This window comes from Cherax quadricarinatus, chromosome 49 (assembly GCF_038502225.1).
Source record: "Cherax quadricarinatus isolate ZL_2023a chromosome 49, ASM3850222v1, whole genome shotgun sequence".
Taxonomy (NCBI): Eukaryota; Metazoa; Arthropoda; class Malacostraca; order Decapoda; family Parastacidae; genus Cherax; species Cherax quadricarinatus.
Genome location: NC_091340.1, coordinates 6208867 through 6233522, shown reverse-complemented (window position 1 = coordinate 6233522; position 24656 = coordinate 6208867). Strand labels below are relative to the sequence as shown.

General features: G+C 45.8%; 1 protein-coding gene across 1 annotated transcript in view; it reads right to left on the bottom strand.

The window, feature by feature from the left end:
• Nucleotides 1–534: 534 nt before the first annotated feature.
• LOC128696994 (aminopeptidase NAALADL1) overlaps nt 535–24656 on the bottom strand; it is a 44520-nt gene continuing 20398 nt past the window's right edge. The window contains exons 11-15 of the mRNA XM_053788477.2: nt 24071–24171; nt 20255–20348; nt 18564–18725; nt 2337–2460; nt 535–2152 (exon numbers count right to left, since the gene is read on the bottom strand). Of these exons, the coding sequence (XP_053644452.2) occupies nt 1840–2152; nt 2337–2460; nt 18564–18725; nt 20255–20348; nt 24071–24171 (794 nt within the window). The 3' untranslated portion in view covers nt 535–1839. The remainder of the gene's footprint in view (nt 2153–2336; nt 2461–18563; nt 18726–20254; nt 20349–24070; nt 24172–24656) is intronic.

Genomic DNA, 24656 nt, shown 5'->3' with positions numbered 1-24656 from the left:
ATTCGACCTGTGCAGCTATAGCTTCCACGATTTTCTCAGGCAGAGCGGCAACTCTCATATATATATATTATATATATATATATATATATATATATATATATATATATATATATATATATATATATATATATATATATATATATATATATATATATATATATATATTACAATATTTTATACACTGACAAAAGTTTAATTGCATTTCTTGGTAAAAATAGAATAACACTTGAGTGTTGACAAGTAACATTTGCTTCCTAGACACCGAGTAGCTGCGTGTATTGCCAAGTGTAGGACAAGACACTGGTTCCAGAACCAGCTTTTATTACGACAGCGTTTCGCTCTTTGTCCAGCTTTATCAGGTCATAAAACTGTACAGAGAGCACAGTGTTGTTATAATAAAAGCTTGTTAGACAGCGTGTGTCCTTGTGATCATATAGTTGTTACTCTGGTGATGATGTCAGCACCACCTCTGCTGGGGCCTCTCATATTAATAATTTACACATTACCGACAAGTTCATGAATAAGACACACATGCAACATTCGTGTTTCTTTATTACCTAAGTCTTGCGCCTACATAGCAGGCTTCTTCGGTCGAATACAGTCTAATATAACACTGGAGAGAGTAGAAGTAATTTTGTGGGTTTTAGTCCCTCAGCCTTAACAGGGGGGAAGAGTATGGTAAGTCTCTGGTCACTTGCGGGACATACAGTGACTTACATCTCAAATACGGTTTGTTTCTTAAATGACGATGGTGTTTTGTTCCTGAGGAAACAAAGAGGACAAGTGTCTCCTGGTACTTTCTTCTTTCCTCTGCTTACAGTGCTTCAAGTGCCACGCTAATTAACACCGTTATGTTTGCAACAGGTACTTCTAATTAACATACATGGGTGTTATCTTTTATAATCTAGACATACAGACCTGGCACTGTGCCTGCCTCTACCTATTACGTCACTGGCACTCAGAAACTCCATTGACGTCTAGTATACTTGACATCTAGTTCAACTAACATATTAGCTGTTGATAACTATCAAACATCTAGTGCAACCTTCTGACTTACCGACTTGACTGACTCTGGTTTGTGCCTCTTTTTATAACCTAATTATCCAGATCCTAATAATGTTGCTACGACCCTGGTACAGTATTAGTGTCACTGAATCTCCTGACGTAGGTTAGCGTCGGATGACCCGTTCAGAGGTTAAGCATCGTCCGGTCTACACTAGCTAGATTGCTTAGTTAATGGGGTTTAAATAACCTGTCGACTACACGAGGGTTTCCCAGCTGGGTTTCCCATAATATTTCAAACACAAACGACACCTCATAGTAAAATGGCGGTAGTCGTCGTGGTTTATTCGTCAGCAAACGACTGCCACATAAACAGATTCTTTTTAAGATGGTTCCAGATACTGGATTTATAGCAAATCATAAATGCCATTTGTTTTCATAAGGCTACCGAACACCACATTACATTTCCCATCACCTTTTTCATACGTTTTGTATATTATCAACTGAAGGTGTCGTTTATGAATTGTCTTCACGTATCTATACGAAAACTCGACCTTTCTTGAAGCGCTCTGATCCCACACATTCTTCTTGACATACTATTTAAACCTTATCCCAGTGATCAACTAAAAGAATGTCCTTTATGAGGGACACCTTGATATCGCTGAAGGACTTTTGATCCAAAAGAATTTAGGCTACTCTCTTCCATTAAACCAGATTTCCTTCTATTACAAAGTGCTGTATGACTCCCTGTAAGTTAAGAACTTCTCCATTGGTGCTACAATCAAGACCCAGAACGATGAATTACTTCATGAGAAATGTTAAGCTAAGCGATTCTTATTACACCTGTGGTTCTGTGGATCCCGTAGCTTCATCCTGCGATTCTGCAGGCAGGTTGGTTGGGAAGAGCTGCCTGTAGGAGGTGAGAGCCGCCAGGATATAGGAGAGTTCCTGGTGCACGCTCTCCCAGGGCGTCTCCTGCAGGAGGGCGTGTGTGATGGCTTGCACGGCGTGTGGGTAGTGGATGGCGCGATAAGGGTCCTCGGGATCAGCTCCTATCATTAGGTGAGTAGTGAAGGTACGACCTACGCCACGGGGACCTAACAGACCTCGTTCCAGGTTAGTCAGCCATCTCAACCTCTGCTCCACCTGCCTGTACAAGAAACCAATGTTACTCTCTAGGCTTACTGAAAGTTAATGATGTTCAAGGAGTTTTGAGCTACGGAAACAGCTGGAATTTCCTTCCACGTATTAAACCCTACCAGTACTGGGGAAGAGCCAGGTAAGAGCTATAGGTCCTTGTAACGAACAAGTCCAGGAGACCTGCAAGCACCTACCTGAAGTGGGCAGGTCCTGGGAAGGGTTGAGGGTAGGGATGCATGTAATAGGGACGAGTGTGGTACCATCTGTCCAGTTCTGTCAGCATGTTGTTGAGGGTAATTAATTCCTTCTCGATGGCACCTGTGGAAGACGAGATCAGAGTGAGTGGTGGCCAGGGACGGTGGACCTACTTTGAAACTAATGAAGCTTAAGCTTCACGGTCCCTAATCCCGGAGGGGCCCCAGAAGCCATTTTAGCCCACATTGCTTGAAAATTTTGAGTCTACTGTATGAGAATTTTTTTTCAATAATATTAATAATATAATGTAATTTACTGCAAAATAATAGAATAAAAATTAAAAGGTTATTAAAGTATCATGTAGACCTAGCCATTATTGTTGCCATGGTGACCCGTAACAGTTCAAGCTTCAGGTTGGTAGGTAAGACATAGGCAACAGTTAGGCAACTTTATTCCGAAACGTTTCGTCTACACAGTAGGCTTCTTCAGTCTAGTACAGAAAGTAGGCAGGAACAGAAGACGATGTAATCAGTCCATCACCCTTGAAGGATTTGAGGTTGTCAGTCCCTCAGCCTGGAGAAGCTCAGCTCCATAGCTGAACTTCTCCAGGCTGAGGGACTGATAACCTCAAATCTATTTCAAGGGTGATGGACTGATTACATCGTCTTCACGTCTCTTCTATCAACTTTTCTGTACTCGACTGAAGAAGCCTACTGTGTAGGCGAAACATTTCGGAATAAAGTTGCCTAACTGTTGCCTATGTGTCTTGTCTACCAACCTGTCGGTATTGTATACCATTTTAATATTCAAGCTTCAGGGACACCATAACAGTTCAAGCTTCAGGGACACCATAACAGTTCAAGCTTCAGGGACACCATAACAGTTCAAGCTTCAGGGACACCATAACAGTTCAAGCTTCAGGGACACCATAACAGTTCAAGCTTCAGGGACACCATAACAGTTCAAGCTTCAGGGACCCCATAACAGTTCAAGCTTCAGGGCCTCAAAAATGTAGGTCCGCCACTGCTGGTGGGTAGTTATGGAAGTCAGTAGCTATGTATTACAAACACAAGTGGTAATGTGATGGCCTGTTAACCCAGACGTAAACAAGTCAGCAGCCAGGAAAGTGCAGCAGGGCAAGCGTGGGCAAGACAATAAAACACGAGATTTCTTTAGCCGTGTATTCCTTCACCAATATATATATATACTATGTACAGTGTAATGAAGGAGCAATACAGATTGGAAATTGTATTCAGTAGAGCCACTCGAGCAGCAGTGGACATAACCAGTGTGTATGATTGTCATGGATTGTAGGTAAGGAATGCCGGGCTAATAGGTGGATAGAATAGTTGGTAGGCGTGCAAGCAGGCGGGTGGGTGGATAGGAAGGCAGGCAAGCAGGCGGGTGGGTGGATAGGAAGGCAGGCAGATTGGAGGTTAGGAAGGTATTGAAGAAGGCAGGGAGGCAGGCAGCCAGGCAGGCAAGCAAGCAGGTGGGTGGAAAGGAAGGCAGGCAGGCAAGCAAGTGGGTAGGAAAGTAGGCTAGCAAGCAGGTGGGTGGAAAGGAAGGCAGGCAGGCAGGCCAGCAGGCGGGTGGGTTGGTACCATCTATTGATCAGGTGGTGTAACTGGTGCGCATCTCTCTGTCGACCTCCACCAGCTGTACGTGGACCACATCTCTTTTTACCCATCCTACTCTACCCTAGTTGAATACCAGTTCTTGGGCCTTGCTCTAAAGACTGTCCAAAAGTACTCAGCGTTCGGCTTCAATCTGTGACTAATTTCTCCCATTACGATATTCTTTTCCTTATCTCTGCCACAGAGTATTTTAAGATTTTAAGATTTTTGTTCGGATTTTTAACCCCGGAGGGTTAGTTACCCAGGATAACCCAAGAAAGTTAGTGCGTCATTGAGGGACTGTCTGTCTTATTTACACTGATCCTTAAATCTTGGCTCTCAGGGTGCGACCCACACCAGTCGACTAACACCCAGGTACCTACTTGCTTGCTAGGTGAACGAGGACAGTAGGTGTAAGCAAACACGCCCAGTTTTTTCATCCATCCCGGGGATCGAACCACAGACGCTGTGAGGCGAGTGTTACCAGGCCACAAATTCTCTTTAGAATCGTAAGGTTACGTTCGTTCAGTCTTCGTTTTCATATATCTTTTTTTTTCATTTCCGGTCCTGATATCGAATTTCTATCGAATTATTTTTTTCATATTATCCTAGATAAGGGTTGCATGCTGGAGCTGTATACTCGAGATAAAGTATTACCTATGTTGTCAATATAATGGTATACAGCAATAAAATGGTATACAGCATAGACTAAGAGGGACTGATTACCTTACCGTCTACTGTCTGTAGTTTGAACACCGTCTGTCAAGGCTGGGGGACTGATTACCCCACCCTCTACTGTCATCAGTTTATAACCTCTGTGTTGACTTGAAACATTCACTGGTTGGCCAAGTGTCTTCATAACAAAAATATAACCAGCTGTATCAAACGTTTCTTATCTGTTTTATGGATTCTTCGATCAGATATCAGGATTCCACAAATCATTCTTACGTTACCAATAGACCAATAGACCCCTGGCTGTCTTCAAGACCCCTGGCTGTCTTCAAGACCCCTGGCTGTCTTCAAGACCCCTTGCTGTCTTCAAGACCCCTGGCTGTCTTCAAGACCCCTGGCTGTCTTCAAGCAGGCACTGGACAGGCACCTGAAGTCAGTACCTAACCAGCCTGGCTGTGGTTCGTACGTCAGTTTGCGTGCGGCCAGCAGTAACAGCCTTGTTTATCACTCTAATCCACCACGAGGCCTGGTCTCAGACCGGGCCGCGGGGGCGTCGACCCCAGAAGCCCTCTCCAGGTATACTCCAGGTATAACCAGCGCGACGTTACTGACTTGTGACTTACACTAATAACGTGAGTGTATATGTGTGAGTGTATGTACTCCGGGAGAGAGGATACACTCCAGGAGAGAGGATACACTCCAGGAGAGAGGATACACTCCAGGAGAGAAGATACACTCCAGGAGAGAAGATACACTCCAGGAGAGAGGATACACTCCAGGAGAGAGGATACACTCCAGGAGAGAGGATACACTCCATGAGAGAGGATACACTCCATGAGAGAGGATACACTCCAGGAGAGAAGATACACTCCAGGAGAGAGGATACACTCCAGGAGAGAAGATACACTCCAGGAGAGAGGATACACTCCAGGAGAGAGGATACACTCCAGGAGAGAAGATATACTCCAGGAGAGAGGATACACTCCAGGAGAGAGGATACACTCCATGAGAGAGGATACACTCCAGGAGAGAGGATACACTCCAGGAGAAAAGATACACTCCAGGAGAGAAGATACACTCCAGGAGAGAGGATACACTCCAGGAGAGACGATACACTCCAGGAGAGAGGATACACTCCAGGAGAGAGGATACACTCCAGGAGACAGGATACACTCCATGAGAGAGGATACACTCCATGAGAGAAGATACACTCCAGGAGAGAGGATACACTCCAGGAGAGAGGATACACTCCAGGAGAGAGGATACACTCCAGGAGACAGGATACACTCCAGGAGAGAGGATACACTCCAGGAGAGAGGATACACTCCAGGAGAGAGGATACACTCCAGGAGAGAGGATACACTCCAGGAGAGAGGATACACTCCAGGAGAGAGGATACACTCCAGGAGAGAGGATACACTCCAGGAGAGAAGATACACTCCAGGAGAGAGGATACACTCCAGGAGAGAAGATACACTCCAGGAGAGAGGATACACTCCAGGAGAGAGGATACACTCCAGGAGAGAGGATACACTCCAGGAGAGAGGATACACTCCAGGAGAGAAGATACACTCCAGGAGAGAGGATACACTCCAGGAGAGAAGATACACTCCAGGAGAGAGGATACACTCCAGGAGAGAGGATACACTCCAGGAGAGAGGATACACTCCAGGAGAGAGGATACACTCCAGGAGAGAGGATACACTCCAGGAGAGAGGATACACTCCAGGAGAGAGGATACACTCCAGGAGAGAAGATACACTCCAGGAGAGAGGATACACTCCAGGAGAGAAGATACACTCCAGGAGAGAGGATACACTCCAGGAGAGAGGATACACTCCAGGAGAGAGGATACACTCCAGGAGAGAGGATACACTCCAGGAGAGAGGATACACTCCAGGAGAGAGGATACACTCCAGGAGAGAGGATACACTCCAGGAGAGAGGATACACTCCAGGAGACAGGATACACTCCAGGAGACAGGATACACTCCAGGAGAGAGGATACACTCCAGGAGACAGGATACACTCCAGGAGAGAGGATACACTCCAGGAGAGAGGATACACTCCAGGAGAGAGGATACACTCCAGGAGAGAGGATACACTCCAGGAGAGAGGATACACTCCAGGAGAGAGGATACACTCCAGGAGACAGGATACACTCCAGGAGAGAGGATACACTCCAGGAGAGAGGATACACTCCAGGAGAGAGGATACACTCCAGGAGAGAGGATACACTCCAGGAGAGAGGATACACTCCAGGAGAGAGGATACACTCCAGGAGACAGGATACACTCCAGGAGAGAGGATACACTCCAGGAGACAGGATACACTCCAGGAGAGAGGATACACTCCAGGAGACAGGATACACTCCAGGAGAGAGGATACACTCCAGGAGAGAGGATACACTCCAGGAGAGAGGATACACTCCAGGAGAGAAGATACACTCCAGGAGAGAGGATACACTCCAGGAGAGAGGATACACTCCAGGAGAGAGGATACACTCCAGGAGACAGGATACACTCCAGGAGACAGGATACACTCCAGGAGAGAGGATACACTCCAGGAGAGAGGATACACTCCAGGAGAGAGGATACACTCCAGGAGACAGGATACACTCCAGGAGAGAGGATACACTCCAGGAGAGAGGATACACTCCAGGAGAGAGGATACACTCCAGGAGAGAGGATACACTCCAGGAGAGAGGATACACTCCAGGAGAGAGGATACACTCCAGGAGAGAGGATACACTCCAGGAGACAGGATACACTCCAGGAGAGAGGATACACTCCAGGAGAGAGGATACACTCCAGGAGAGAGGATACACTCCAGGAGAGAGGATACACTCCAGGAGAGAGGATACACTCCAGGAGACAGGATACACTCCAGGAGACAGGATACACTCCAGGAGAGAGGATACACTCCAGGAGAGAGGATACACTCCAGGAGAGAGGATACACTCCAGGAGAGAGGATACACTCCAGGAGAGAAGATACACTCCAGGAGAGAGGATACACTCCAGGAGAGAGGATACACTCCAGGAGAGAGGATACACTCCAGGAGAGAGGATACACTCCAGGAGAGAAGATACACTCCAGGAGAGAGGATACACTCCAGGAGAGAAGATACACTCCAGGAGAGAGGATACACTCCAGGAGAGAAGATACACTCCAGGAGAGAGGATACACTCCAGGAGAGAGGATACACTCCAGGAGAGAAGATACACTCCAGGAGAGAGGATACACTCCAGGAGAGATGATACACTCCAGGAGAGAGGATACACTCCAGGAGAGAAGATACACTCCAGGAGAGAGGATACACTCCAGGAGAGAGGATACACTCCAGGAGAGAAGATACACTCCAGGAGAGAGGATACACTCCAGGAGAGAGGATACACTCCAGGAGAGAAGATACACTCCAGGAGAGAGGATACACTCCAGGAGAGAGGATACACTCCAGGAGAGAGGATACACTCCAGGAGAGAAGATACACTCCAGGAGAGAGGATACACTCCAGGAGAGAAGATACACTCCAGGAGAGAGGATACACTCCAGGAGAGAAGATACACTCCAGGAGAGAGGATACACTCCAGGAGAGAAGATACACTCCAGGAGAGAGGATACACTCCAGGAGAGAGGATACACTCCAGGAGACAGGATACACTCCAGGAGAGAGGATACACTCCAGGAGAGAGGATACACTCCAGGAGACAGGATACACTCCAGGAGACAGGATACACTCCAGGAGAGAGGATACACTCCAGGAGAGAGGATACACTCCAGGAGAGAGGATACACTCCAGGAGAGAGGATACACTCCAGGAGAGAAGATACACTCCAGGAGAGAGGATACACTCCAGGAGAGAGGATACACTCCAGGAGAGAGGATACACTCCAGGAGAGAAGATACACTCCAGGAGAGAGGATACACTCCAGGAGAGAAGATACACTCCAGGAGAGAGGATACACTCCAGGAGAGAAGATACACTCCAGGAGAGAGGATACACTCCAGGAGAGAGGATACACTCCAGGAGAGAAGATACACTCCAGGAGAGAGGATACACTCCAGGAGAGAAGATACACTCCAGGAGAGAGGATACACTCCAGGAGAGAAGATACACTCCAGGAGAGAGGATACACTCCAGGAGAGAAGATACACTCCAGGAGAGAGGATACACTCCAGGAGAGAGGATACACTCCAGGAGACAGGATACACTCCAGGAGAGAGGATACACTCCAGGAGACAGGATACACTCCAGGAGACAGGATACACTCCAGGAGAGAGGATACACTCCAGGAGAGAGGATACACTCCAGGAGAGAGGATACACTCCAGGAGAGAGGATACACTCCAGGAGAGAGGATACACTCCAGGAGAGAGGATACACTCCAGGAGAGAGGATACACTCCAGGAGAGAGGATACACTCCAGGAGAGAAGATACACTCCAGGAGAGAGGATACACTCCAGGAGAGAGGATACACTCCAGGAGAGAGGATACACTCCAGGAGAGAAGATACACTCCAGGAGAGAGGATACACTCCAGGAGAGAGGATACACTCCAGGAGAGAGGATACACTCCAGGAGAGAAGATACACTCCAGGAGAGAGGATACACTCCAGGAGAGAAGATACACTCCAGGAGAGAGGATACACTCCAGGAGAGAAGATACACTCCAGGAGAGAGGATACACTCCAGGAGAGAGGATACACTCCAGGAGAGAGGATACACTCCAGGAGAGAGGATACACTCCAGGAGAGAGGATACACTCCAGGAGAGAAGATACACTCCAGGAGAGAGGATACACTCCAGGAGAGAGGATACACTCCAGGAGAGAGGATACACTCCAGGAGAGAAGATACACTCCAGGAGAGAGGATACACTCCAGGAGAGAGGATACACTCCAGGAGAGAGGATACACTCCAGGAGAGAGGATACACTCCAGGAGAGAAGATACACTCCAGGAGAGAGGATACACTCCAGGAGAGAGGATACACTCCAGGAGAGAGGATACACTCCAGGAGAGAGGATACACTCCAGGAGAGAGGATACACTCCAGGAGAGAGGATACACTCCAGGAGAGAAGATACACTCCAGGAGAGAGGATACACTCCAGGAGAGAGGATACACTCCAGGAGAGAAGATACACTCCAGGAGAGAGGATACACTCCAGGAGAGAGGATACACTCCAGGAGAGAGGATACACTCCAGGAGAGAGGATACACTCCAGGAGAGAGGATACACTCCAGGAGAGAGGATACACTCCAGGAGAGAAGATACACTCCAGGAGAGAGGATACACTCCAGGAGAGAGGATACACTCCAGGAGAGAAGATACACTCCAGGAGAGAGGATACACTCCAGGAGAGAGGATACACTCCAGGAGAGAGGATACACTCCAGGAGAGAGGATACACTCCAGGAGAGAGGATACACTCCAGGAGAGAGGATACACTCCAGGAGAGAGGATACACTCCAGGAGAGAGGATACACTCCAGGAGAGAGGATACACTCCAGGAGAGAGGATACACTCCAGGAGAGAAGATACACTCCAGGAGAGAGGATACACTCCAGGAGAGAGGATACACTCCAGGAGAGAGGATACACTCCAGGAGAGAAGATACACTCCAGGAGACAGGATACACTCCAGGAGACAGGATACACTCCAGGAGAGAGGATACACTCCAGGAGAGAGGATACACTCCAGGAGAGAGGATACACTCCAGGAGAGAGGATACACTCCAGGAGAGAGGATACACTCCAGGAGACAGGATACACTCCAGGAGAGAGGATACACTCCAGGAGAGAAGATACACTCCAGGAGACAGGATACACTCCAGGAGAGAGATACACTCCAGGAGAGAGGATACACTCCAGGAGAGAGGATACACTCCAGCAGAGAGGATACACTCCAGGAGAGAGGATACACTCCAGGAGAGAGGATACACTCCAGGAGAGAGGATACACTCCAGGAGAGAGGATACACTCCAGGAGAGAGGATACACTCCAGGAGAGAAGATATACTCCAGGAGAGAGGATACACTCCAGGAGAGAGGATACACTCCATGAGAGAGGATACACTCCATGAGAGAGGATACACTCCAGGAGAGAAGATACACTCCAGGAGAGAGGATACACTCCAGGAGAGAAGATACACTCCAGGAGAGAGGATACACTCCAGGAGAGAGGATACACTCCATGAGAGAGGATACACTCCAGGAGAGAAGATACACTCCAGGAGAGAGGATACACTCCAGGAGAGAAGATACACTCCAGGAGAGAGGATACACTCCAGGAGAGAGGATACACTCCATGAGAGAGGATACACTCCATGAGAGAGGATACACTCCAGGAGAGAGGATACACTCCAGGAGAGAAGATACACTCCAGGAGAGAGGATACACTCCAGGAGAGAGGATACACTCCATGAGAGAGGATACATTTCTAGTTTATTTACACAATGATACTGTGATTTTTTTTTAATTTAGAATATAAAATTGATATATAACACTGTGTTGCTACACTATTCTGTATGATAGTTACATAGTGGGAACACCTGCAGTATGTTGCTACACTATTCTGTATGATAGTTACACAGCGGGAACACCTGCAGTATGTTGCTACACTATTCTGTATGATAGTTACACAGTGGGAACACCTGCAGTGTGTTGCTACACTATTCTGTATGATAGTTACACAGTGGGAACACCTGCAGTGTGTTGCTACACTATTCTGTATGATAGTTACACAGTGGTAACACCAGCAGTGTGTTGCTACACTATTCTGTATGATAGTTACACAGTAGGAACACCTGCAGTGTGTTGCTACACTATTCTGTATGATAGTTACACAGTGGGAACACCTGCAGTGTGTTGCTACACTATTCTGTATGATAGTTACACAGTGGGAGCACCAGCAGTGTGTTGCTACACTATTCTGTATGATAGTTACACAGCGGGAACACCTGCAGTGTGTTGCTACACTATTCTGTATGATAGTTACACAGTGGGAGCACCAGCAGTGTGTTGCTACACTATTCTGTATGATAGTTACACAGCGGGAACACCTGCAGTGTGTTGCTACACTATTCTGTATGATAGTTACACAGTGGGAACACCTGCAGTGTGTTGCTACACTATTCTGTATGATAGTTACACAGTGGGAGCACCAGCAGTGTGTTGCTACACTATTCTGTATGATAGTTACACAGCGGGAACACCAGCAGTGTGTTGCTACACTATTCTGTATGATAGTTACATAGTGGGAACACCTGCAGTATGTTGCTACACTATTCTGTATGATAGTTACACAGTGGGAACACCTGCAGTGTGTTGCTACACTATTCTGTATGATAGTTACACAGTGGGAGCACCAGCAGTGTGTTGCTACACTATTCTGTATGATAGTTACACAGTGGGAACACCTGCAGTGTGTTGCTACACTATTCTGTATGATAGTTACACAGTGGGAACACCTGCAGTGTGTTGCTACACTATTCTGTATGATAGTTACACAGTGGGAGCACCAGCAGTGTGTTGCTACACTATTCTGTATGATAGTTACACAGTGGGAACACCAGCAGTGTGTTGCTACACTATTCTGTATGATAGTTACACAGTGGGAACACTGCAGCAGTGTGTTGCAGTGTGTTGCTACACTGTATGATATTGGGAACACCAGCAGTGTGTTGCTACACTATTCTGTATGATAGTTACACAGTGGGAACACCTGCAGTGTGTTGCTACACTATTCTGTGTGATAGTTACACAGCGGGAACACCAGCAGTGTGTTGCTACACTATTCTGTATGATAGTTACACAGTGGTAACACCAGCAGTGTGTTGCTACACTATTCTGTATGATAGTTACACAGTGGGAACACCAGCAGTGTGTTGCTACACTATTCTGTATGATAGTTACACAGTGGGAACACCAGCAGTGTTTTGCTTCACTATTCTGTACCTGGAGTTTACTTGGAGAGAGTTCCGGGGGTCAACGCCCCCGCGGCCCGGTCTGTGACCAGGCCTCCTGGTGGATCAGAGCCTGATCAACCAGGCTGTTACTGCTGGCTGCACGCAATCCAACGTACGAGCCACAGCCCGGCTGGTCAGGTACAGACTCTAGGTGCTTGTCCAGTGCCAGCTTGAAGACTGCCAGGGGTCTATTGGTAATCCCCCTTATGTATGCTGGGAGGCAGTTGAGCAGTCTCGGGCCCCTGACACTTATTGTATTGTCTCTTAACGTGCTAGTGACACCCCTGCTTTTCATTGGGGGGATGTTGCATCGTCTGCCAAGTCTTTTGCTTTCGTTGTGAGTGATTTTCGTGTGCAAGTTCGGTACTAGTCCCTCTAGGATTTTCCAGGTGTATATAGTCATGTATCTCTCCCGCCTGCGTTCCAGGGAATACAGGTTTAGGAACCTCAAGCGCTCCCAGTAATTGAGGTGTTTTATCTCCGTTATGCGGGCCGTGAAGGTTCTCTGTACATATTCTAGGTCAGCAATTTCACCTGCCTTGAAAGGTGCTGTTAGTGTGCAGCAATATTCCAGCCTATATAGAACAAGCGACCTGAAGAGTGTCATCATGGGCTTGGCATCCCTAGTTTTGAAGATTCTCATTATCCATCCTGTCGTTTTTCTAGCAGCTGCGATTGATACAATGTTATGGTCCTTGAAGGTGAGATCCTCCGACATGATCACTCCCAGGTCTTTGACGTTGGTTTTTCGCTCTATTTTGTGGCCGGAATTTGTTTTGTACTCTGATGAAGTTTTAATTTCCTCGTGTTAATCATATCGGAGTAATTGAAAATTCTCATCGTTGAACTTCATATTGTTTTCTGCAGCCCACTGAAAGATTTGGTTGATGTCCGCCTGGAGCCTTGCAATGTCTGCAATGGAAGACACTGTCATGCAGATTCGGGTGTCATCTGCAAAGGAAGACACGGTGCTGTGGCTGACATCCTTGTCTGTCAGATATGAGGATGAGAAACAAGATGGGAGCGAGTACTGTGCCTTGTGGAACAGAGCTTTTCACCGTACCCGCCTTGGAATTTACTCTGTTGACTACTACTCTTTGTGTTCTGTTAGTGAGGAATTTATAGATCCATCTACCAACTTTTCCTGTTATTCCTTTAGCACGCATTTTGTGCGCTATTACGCCATGGTCACACTTGTCGAAGGCTTTTGCAAATCTGTATATGTTACATCTGCATTCTTTTTGTCTTCTAGTGAATCTAGGACCTTGTCCTAGTGATCTAGTAGTTGGGACAGACAGGAGCGACCTGCTCTAAACCCATGTTGCCCTGGGTTGTGTAACTGATGGGTATCAAGATGGGTGGTGATCTTGCTTTTTAGGACCCTTTCGAAGATTTTTATGATATGGGATATTAGTGCTATCGGTCTGTAGTTCTTTGCTATTGCTTTACTGCCCCCTTTGTGGAGTGGGGCTATGTCTGTTGTTTTTAGTAACTGTGGGACGACCCCCGTGTCCATGCTCCCTCTCCATAGGATGGTAAAAGCTCGTAATAGGGGCTTCTTGCAGTTCTTGATGAACACAGAGTTCCATGAGTCTGGCCCTGGGGCAGAGTGCATGGGCATGTCATTTATCGCCTGTTCGAAGTCATTTGGTGTCAGGATAACATCAGATAGGCTTGTGTTTACCAAATTCTGTGGCTCTCTCATAAAAAATTCATTTTGATCTTCGACTCTCAGTCTGGTTAGCGGCTTGCTAAAAACTGAGTCATATTGGGACTTGAGTAGCTCACTCATTTCCTTGCTGTCATCTGTGTAGGACCCATCTTGTTTAAGTAGGGGCCCAATACTGGACGTTGTTCTCGACTTTGATTTGGCATAGGAGAAGAAATACTTTGGGTTTCTTTCGATTTCATTTATGGCTTTTAGTTCTTCCCGCGATTTCTGCATGTTAATTACAGAGTGGGAACACCAGCAGTGTGCTGCTACACTGTTTTATATGTTAATTACAGAGTGGGAACACCAGCAGTGTGCTGCTACACTGTTCTACATGTTAATTACAGAGTGGGAACACCAGCAGTGTGCTGCTACACTGTTCTATATGTTAATTACAGAGTGGGAACACCAGCAGTGTGCTGCTACACTGTTCTATATGTTAATTACAGAGTGGGAACACCAGCAGTGTGCTGCTACACTGTTCTATATGTTAATTACAGAGTGGGAACACCAGCAGTGTGCTGCTACACTGTTCTATATGTTAATTACAGAGTGGGAACACCAGCAGTGTGCTGCTACACTGTTCTATATGTTAATTACAGAGTGGGAACACCAGCAGTGTGCTGCTACACTGTTCTATATGTTAATTACAGAGTGGGAACACCAGCAGTGTGCTGCTACACTATTTTATATGTTAATTACATAATGGGAGCAAAAGGAAGCTTTTCCCCCTGTCATATTCCATCAGAGTTCCTAAAATGTATAAAAAAAAGACGTATGAATGGATGAGGACCTCAGTAGGCCTACTGGCAGATTCTAGACAGGTGATATTCACTCCCAACTCTTCCTATTCATGTATCTAGAGTATTTTTAAGAGTTAGAGTGCTCATTCCAGTGACATCACTTGGAAATTTTGTAAACTCATCTACAACTCAACTGCCAGGCAACCTCTTCACGTGTATATCTGGAGGGGTTTTGGGGGTTAATGTTTATGCGGCCCGGCCCGTGGCCAGCCCTCGTGGTGGATCAGAGTCTGATCATCGAGGCTGTTTCTGCTGGCTGCACGTAAACCGATGCCTGTCCGGCTCCTTGAAGACAGTCATGGAACTATTGGTAATTCTCCTTATGTATGCTGGGAGGCAACTGAACAGTTTTGGGCCCCTGACACTTATTTTGTTGTCTCTGCTTTTCATTGGGGGGGGGGGATGTTGCGCCTCCTGCCGAGTCTTTTGCTTTGGTAGGGAGTGATTATAATGCATTAAATTTGCATGAGATGGTTTGTAACCACGAGCTGAACTCTATGCTATCCTTTACCCTCATGGGTTCAGTTCACTGCCCTCAGTGGTTCACGTCACCAATCTCAGTGGTTCAGTTTGCAAGCATCAAGGGGGCAGTACAAGTAGGGCTCTTGATCTGAGGAATTGCGCCTACTCTCCCTTTTTCTCGAATTTAACCTGATTATCTCCCATTCCCCAGGTACTGTACGACCCCGTACTGGTTTAGTTCTTCCCAGTGAATATACTACTAATAATTTTGGTGTCATATTTACATCTAAAACCGAAAATTTGTTTTCCCGCGTACTGGACTACAGTCACAAAACATTTTCATGATTAAGACATGTGCAGCAGTTGGGCATCTTTATTGTTGAAACGTTTCGCCTACTCAGCAGGCTTCTTCAGTCAAATAGAGGCAGCAGGTGTAGTAGTGAAAGGAAGATGATGTAATCAGTCCCTTAACCTTGGTGAAATAGCATTTGAGGTGGTCAGTCCCTCAGCCTGGAGAAGAGTTCAGCTCCATGGTCCTTGTCAATTCCAACCCATCAACAAAAAATATTTGCTCAACCCATTTTCAATGCTCCCCAAGCAATAAGCTTTGATAACCCTTATAACTAATGTGCAGATCCAACCCTCACTCGTGTATTTATTTAACCAAAATTTGAAACTGCCGAAGGTTTTAGCTTCAGTAACCCTACTAGGCACTCTGTTCTACTCATCAGCTACTCTATTTCCAAAAGTTAGCATATGAGAAGTTTTTACAAAGTAGAAGTGATGCAAGGAGGGAAGAGTATATGGAGAAAAAGAGAGAGGTTAAGAGAGTGGTGAAGCAATGTAAAAAGAGAGCAAATGAGAGAGTGGGTGAGATGTTATCAACAAATTTTGTTGAAAATAAGAAAAAGTTTTGGAGTGAGATTAACAAGTTAAGAAAGCCTAGAGAACAAATGGATTTGTCAGTTAAAAATATGAGAGGAGAGTTATTAAATGGAGAGTTAGAGGTATTGGGAAGATGGAAGGAATATTTTGAGGAATTGTTAAATGTTGATGAAGATAGGGAAGCTGTGATTTCGTGTATAGGGCAAGGAGGAATAACATCTTGTAGGAGTGAGGAAGAGCCAGTTGTGAGTGTGGGGGAAGTTCGTGAGGCAGTAGGTAAAATGAAAGGGGGTAAGGCAGCCGGGATTGATGGGATAAAGATAGAAATGTTAAAAGCAGGTGGGGATATAGTTTTGGAGTGGTTGGTGCAATTGTTTAATAAATGTATGGAAGAGGGTAAGGTACCTAGGGATTGGCAGAGAGCATGCATAGTTCCTTTGTATAAAGGCAAAGGGGATAAAAGAGAGTGCAAAAATTATAGGGGGATAAGTCTGTTGAGTGTACCTGGTAAAGTGTATGGTAGAGTTATAATTGAAAGAATTAAGAGTAAGACGGAGAATAGGATAGCAGATGAACAAGGAGGCTTTAGGAAAGGTAGGGGGTGTGTGGACCAGGTGTTTACAGTGAAACATATAAGTGAACAGTATTTAGATAAGGCTAAAGAGGTCTTTGTGGCATTTATGGATTTGGAAAAGGCGTATGACAGGGTGGATAGGGGGGCAATGTGGCAGATGTTGCAAGTGTATGGTGTAGGAGGTAGGTTACTGAAAGCAGTGAAGAGTTTTTACGAGGATAGTGAGGCTCAAGTTAGAGTATGTAGGAAAGAGGGAAATTTTTTCCCAGTAAAAGTAGGCCTTAGACAAGGATGTGTGATGTCACCGTGGTTGTTTAATATATTTATAGATGGGGTTGTAAGAGAAGTAAATGCGAGGGTCTTGGCAAGAGGCGTGGAGTTAAAAGATAAAGAATCACACACAAAGTGGGAGTTGTCACAGCTGCTCTTTGCTGATGACACTGTGCTCTTGGGAGATTCTGAAGAGAAGTTGCAGAGATTGGTGGATGAATTTGGTAGGGTGTGCAAAAGAAGAAAATTAAAGGTGAATACAGGAAAGAGTAAGGTTATGAGGATAACAAAAAGATTAGGTGATGAAAGATTGAATATCAGATTGGAGGGAGAGAGTATGGAGGAGGTGAACGTATTCAGATATTTGGGAGTGGACGTGTCAGCGGATGGGTCTATGAAAGATGAGGTGAATCATAGAATTGATGAGGGAAAAAGAGTGAGTGGTGCACTTAGGAGTCTGTGGAGACAAAGAACTTTGTCCTTGGAGGCAAAGAGGGGAATGTATGAGAGTATAGTTTTACCAACGCTCTTATATGGGTGTGAAGCGTGGGTGATGAATGTTGCAGCGAGGAGAAGGCTGGAGGCAGTGGAGATGTCATGTCTGAGGGCAATGTGTGGTGTGAATATAATGCAGAGAATTCGTAGTTTGGAAGTTAGGAGGAGGTGCGGGATTACCAAAACTGTTGTCCAGAGGGCTGAGGAAGGGTTGTTGAGGTGGTTCGGACATGTAGAGAGAATGGAGCGAAACAGAATGACTTCAAGAGTGTATCAGTCTGTAGTGGAAGGAAGGCGGGGTAGGGGTCGGCCTAGGAAGGGTTGGAGGGAGGGGGTAAAGGAGGTTTTGTGTGCGAGGGGCTTGGACTTCCAGCAGGCATGCTTGAGCGTGTTTGATAGGAGTGAATGGAGACAAATGGTTTTTAATACTTGACGTGCTGTTGGAGTGTGAGCAAAGTAACATTTATGAAGGGATTCAGGGAAACCGGCAGGCCGGACTTGAGTCCTGGAGATGGGAAGTACAGTGCCTGCACTCTGAAGGAGGGGTGTTAATGTTGCAGTTTAAAAACTGTAGTGTAAAGCACCCTTCTGGCAAGACAGTGATGGAGTGAATGATGGTGAAAGTTTTTCTTTTTCGGGCCACCCTGCCTTGGTGGGAATCGGCCGGTGTGATAATAAAAAATAAAAATAAATACTTTCCTATATCCTTTCTAACTCTAAACTTATGCTCTTATATTTTAGAAGTGAGAGAGTTGTACTATAGGCTCACTTACCGACGATGGAGGTAAAATTGTAACCAGATTTGTGGAGTGCTGAGGAGTGGAGGTCGAGGAACTGCTGCCAACCATTGTACAGTTCACCGCTCAGCTCATTCAGGATGACTGGTGGCAGGTCACTCTCACTCAGCACCAGTGTGGTCACCCCCACCAGGCTCGCTGTCGTGGGTACCCCCAGAAATAGGACTTAGAAGAACTAGGTTGTATTCGGATTATATTAGGTGGGTTAGAAGGCCAGGATAACCCGGAGGGAAATGTACACGAATACGTTAGTAAGGATACCTTTATTGAAGATGTTCTTGGACCTTGATTACTTCGATGTGATCAAGATCCAAGTACCGAAACGTTTCCGTAAAGGTTTGCTAAGTGAATGCATTCGTATCCATTTCGCTCAAGGTGTCGGCACCCATTTATATTAACTATAACCTGCATGGATAACCTGTTGGGTTGGTAACCCAGGATAACCTGTAGGGTTAGTAAGCCAGGTCTACCACGAACTCCAACAAAGGTGGCTTATCCTCCTTCCCAGGATGCCGCCCCTACCACTCTTCAAACACCCAGGTACCCGCTGGGCACCAAGGGGCAGCACATGTAAGGAAGCCAGCCAAACGTCTTCTCTTGTTGAAAATGGATTAAGATACCGGCAAGTTAAACAGTAAGACACTTGTACAACAGTTGGGTATCTTTATTGTTGAAACGTTTCGCTTACACAGTAGACTTCTTCAGTCAGATACAGAGTTCCTAAACCTGTATTCCCTGGAACGCAGGAGGGAGAGATACATGATTATATACACCTGGAAAATCCTAGAGGGACTAGTACCGAACTTGCACACGAAAATCACTCATTACGAAAGCAAAAGACTTGGCAGACGATGCACCATCCCCCCAATGAAAAGCAGGGGTGTCACTAGCACGTTAAGAGACCATACAATAAGTGTCAGGGGCCCGAGACTGTTCAACTGCCTCCCAGCACACATAAGGGGGATTACCAACAGACCCCTGGCAGTCTTCAAGCTGGCACTTGACAAGCACCTAAAGTCAGTTCCGGATCAGCCGGGCTGTGGCTCGTATGTTGGTTTGCGTGCAGCCAGCAGCAACAGCCTGGTTGATCAGGCTCTGATCCACCAGGAGGCCTGGTCTCAGACCGGGCCGCGGGGGCGTTGACCCCCGGAACTCTCTCCAGGTAAACTCCAGTCCAACCTTGGAGAAACAGTATTTGAGGTGGTCAGGTCCTCAGCCTGGAGATGGGTTCAGTTCCGTGGTCTGGAACGATGGAGCTGAACTCTTCTCCAGGCTGAGGGACTGACCACCTCAAATACTTTTTCTCCAAGGTTGATGGACTGATTACAACATCTTTGTTTCATTAGTAGTGCTTCCTTTGTATTTGATTACAGAAACCTACTGTGTAGGCGAAACGTTCCATCAATAAAGATACCCAACTGTTGTACATGTGTTTTCACTTGTCCTGGGATCGAACCCGGGATCCTTCGGTTATGAGGCGAAGGCTGTATCTCTTGAACTACATTAAAATATAGATCAGTCTCATGAATTTTCACAATATTAGGATATAAAATCACAAAAAATATCTCTTAGACAGATTTTAAAATTAAAAGCAGAGGTTAGCAGTTTTTTCTTCATGAAGACGAGCTTAATCGTTGTAAGTGGATTAATTAAAGACGTAAACGCACTTAGCATGTGAGTCCATTTGAAGCCAGGGTCCAGGAGCTGGTTGTACGCCTGGAAGGTGTCGTACTGCGAGTGCTGGAGGGAGTACGTCTTCTTCTGCACGCACCAGCACACACACCAGCAACCGAAATTAAATAAACATGAGCCAGGGATAATGGAATGTCAGAGTAGGCGACAGTATGTAAACAAAACACAGGTTGATAACTGGTGAAGTTTCTGGTGGACGAGTCTTGACGGGGAACTGGTTAAGTTTCTGGTGGACGAGTCTTGACGGGGAACTGGTTAAGTTTCTGGTCTACGAGTCTTGACGGGGAACTGGTTAAGTTTCTGGTCTACGAGTCTTGATGGAGAGTCGTAGCCAGCATTGTGTGTCATATTTCCCCTTCAAGGGAATCTTGGTCCCAGGAATTGGAATTACCTTCCATTTCAAACCATACCACGGGTGGGGATAGAACCCGCAATCAGAGAGTCATAAAACTCCAGACCAACGCGTTAGCCACTGGGCCAGCTGGCTACAATAAGATTCATCCAACTAGCCCAGCTGGCTCAGTGGCTAGAGCGTCGGTCTGGAGTTGTATGACTCTGATCGCGGGTTCTATCCCCGCCCGTGGTATGGTTTATTTGCAATCATGTCATTACATTTTCGTGAGTCACCTTCCATTTCCTTAGATTGAATCTGATTACCTCCCACTCCCCCTAGGCACTATATGGCCCTTATGGGTTTAGTGCTTTCTATTAAGTACAATAATAATGACATATTTCCAGACATTAGCTATGGGGAATGAGAGGCAGTCAGGGCCAAACTGAGGAAAATAAAGGTAACTATAGTTACTTGAATCAAGGCCTCTTTGCTAGGATCAAAGTCCTTCCCTCTTTGAGGAACATTTGCTGCAGTACGGAAAGTGACACTTAAGGTGAATACATTGGTAGTGTGTGCGCTATGCTGCAGACTTCCTGCCACGTGTGTGGGTGTTATGAAGCAGACTTCCTGTCATGTATGTGTGTGTGTGTGTGTGTGTGTGTGTGTGTGTGTTATGGAGCAGACTTCCTGTCATGTGTGTGTGTTATGGAGCAGACTTCCTGTCATGTATGTGTGTGTGTGTGTGTGTGTGTGTTATGGAGCAGACTTCCTGTCATGTGTGTGTGTTATGGAGCAGACTTCCTGTCATGTATGTGTGTGTGTGTGTGTGTGTGTGTGTGTGTTATGGAGCAGACTTCCTGTCATGTATGTGTGTGTGTGTGTGTGTGTGTGTTATGGAGCAGACTCCCTGTCATGTGTGTGTGTTATGGAGCAGACTTCCTGTCATGTGTGTGTGTGTGTGTGTGTGTGTTATGGAGCAGACTTCCTGTCATGTATGTGTGTGTGTGTGTGTGTGTTATGGAGCAGACTTCCTGTCATGTATGTGTGTGTGTGTGTGTGTGTTATGGAGCAGACTTCCTGTCATGTATGTGTGTGTGTGTGTGTGTGTGTGTGTGTTATGGAGCAGACTCCCTGTCATGTGTGTGTGTTATGGAGCAGACTTCCTGTCATGTGTGTGTGTTATGGAGCAGACTTCCTGTCATGTGTGTGTGTTATGGAGCAGACTTCCTGTCATGTGTATGTCTTATGCAGCAGACTTCCTGTCATGTGTGTGTGTGTGTTATGCAGCAGACTTCCTGTCATGTATGTGTGTTATGGAGCAGACTTCCTGTCATGTGTGTGTGTGTTATGCAGCAGACTTCCTGTCATGTGTGTGTGTTATGGAGCAGACTTCCTGTCATGTATGTGTGTTATGGAGCAGACTTCCTGTCATGTGTGTGTGTTATGGAGCAGACTTCCTGTCATGTATGTGTGTTATGGAGCAGACTTCCTGTCATGTGTGTGTGTTATGGAGCAGACTTCCTGTCATGTGTGTGTGTTATGGAGCAGACTTCCTGTCATGTATGTGTGTTATGCAGCAGACTTCCTGTCATGTGTGTGTGTTATGCAGCAGACTTCCTTTCATGTGTGTGTGTTATGGAGCAGACTTCCTGTCATGTATGTGTGTTATGGAGCAGACTTCCTGTCATGTGTGTGTGTTATGCAGCAGACTTCCTGTCATGTGTGTGTGTGTGTTATGCAGCAGACTTCCTGCCATGTGTGTATGTGTGTTATGCAGCAGACTTCCTGTCATGTGTGTGTGTTATGGAGCAGACTTCCTGTCATGTGTGTGTATGTCTTATGCAGCAGACTTCCTGTCATGTGTGTGTGTGTGTTATGGAGCAGACTTCCTGTCATGTGTGTGTATGTCTTATGCAGCAGACTTCCTGTCATGTGTGTGTGTTATGGAGCAGACTTCCTGTCATGTGTGTGTATGTCTTATGCAGCAGACTTCCTGTCATGTGTGTGTATGTCTTATGCAGCAAACTTCCTGTCATGTGTGTGTGTTATGCAGCAGACTTCCTGTCATGTGTGTGTATGTCTTATGCAGCAGACTTCCTGTCATGTGTGTGTTATGGAGCAGACTTCCTGTCATGTGTGTGTATGTCTTATGCAGCAGACTTCCTGTCTTGTGTGTGTGTGTCTTATGCAGCAGACTTCCTGTCATGTGTGTGTGTGTGTTATGCAGTAGACTTCCTGCCATGTGTGTGTGTTATGGAGCAGACTTCCTGTCATGCGTGTGTGTGTTATGCAGCAGACGTCCCGTTACGTATGCTTATACAGCAGAACTCAGCCACACATACAAAGCCATTAAATAAGTACAAAGAATCAGAATGCATTTGAGCAATGGATTGATTCATTTTAAAGATTTTGTTGGTTGTTGTTATTACAGGGGAACTTAAGGGCTACCCAAGCTTACGGTTTACTGAGCCATCTCTCCCGTGAGAAAAACATGTCGCCTAAATCTGGGCTTAAATAAAAAAGGAAACAAGGTTTCATCCGCAAAAGAGAATCGGAAATATCTTATCAGGTAGGTCAGGTGGAACCCCTTGCCTAAACCCCGGCTGCCTCAGACACCCACACCTTGCCCTACTTGAATTATCAACAAAAGGCTTTTCCCAAGCCTACAAGAACTGATCTAAATAATAAAAAAAGGCACAATACCGTGACTGGAACAATACACAAATAACCCGCACATAGGAGAGAAATGGTCCAAGTCGGACCGAAACGTCGTCCTAAGTTCCTCTTATGTGCAGGTTGTTTGTGTAAGAGTTGATCTATGGCTGCCCGACCAATTGCCCATCTGGTTGTGCAAGACGAGAGACCAAGCGTCCAGGGAAGAAAAAGGGAAAATTCGTCACTGATGCTCTAGACGGGTAAAGCAAAATGTGCGGTCCGCAGTCCACTAAAGGAGGTGCGGAAGTCCCTCGAAATATGGTGTTTATTGCTGAGTTTTTTTTTTTTTTTTTTTTTTTTTTTAAGATCTACGATGGCTTATGTTGTATGAGCTGCCTAATACTTATGTAACGTGGTGGTGCTGCAGCGAATATTGTTTGCTTGACGGGGTGGTCATTTACAAGATACTTTTAACAAGAAACCCTTTCTTATACAACATTTCATCCACAGTGGGGCTTTTTCAAGTACTCAATAAACTCCCAATGTGGGCGAAACGTCATATATTAAATATTTTTATTGATAAAAAGTGTTTCTGACATGACTGTAGTCAGTTTATATTGTTGTCTACGAGCATTTGCAAAGTTACGCTAGAAGAGTACGACATATATACGTAATTCTTAAATTTCAAAGCGTTGCTTTGAAAAATTTATTATTTTTGTTTTAACCAGCAGGAAGCAGTGCTACCCATCCTTCCCTCCCTTCTCACCCATTCACACTTATCTCCACACACTCCATCTCTTACCCAGTTCTCACCCATGACCATAAAGTGAGCTGAAGGGATGCCCCGCTGAGCCGTGAAGCTGGCGAAGTCACTGCCGGAGCCCAGACTACTGAAGTGGACGTCTGCAAGACCGAGAAGTGTTTTTTACAAGGTGTTGTCTTACACCAGCAGCACACTACTGAAGTGTAAGTTTATTTAGGTACAACTACGCAGTACAATTATCATACATAGTTTAACATGTGTGTAAATTAGTTACACTAAAAGGAGATAGAATAGGAATAAAGTAAACTGAACAAGAAGTGTGTTAAAAAGTGGTGTTCTCATACATATACAGAACACTGCTGTAGTAGACGTCTGGAGAAGTAAGAAGGATGAATAAAGACACAAGACTTTATTGGCACAATGTTTAACTCTAAGCAGAGCTTGATAACGCTCTCTTCAGAAGAATCGCTATCCAAGAGAGTCCAGTTTTGGTACCTGTGTTTTCGTCTTCGTTCCTGTCAGGAATATCCTTTCAGACCGGTGAGTAGGATATTACAAACAGGTGGAGATGCCACATGTATCCCCTTGATCCTGGTCCTCTTAATTTAGTTAGTTGTTGTAATGT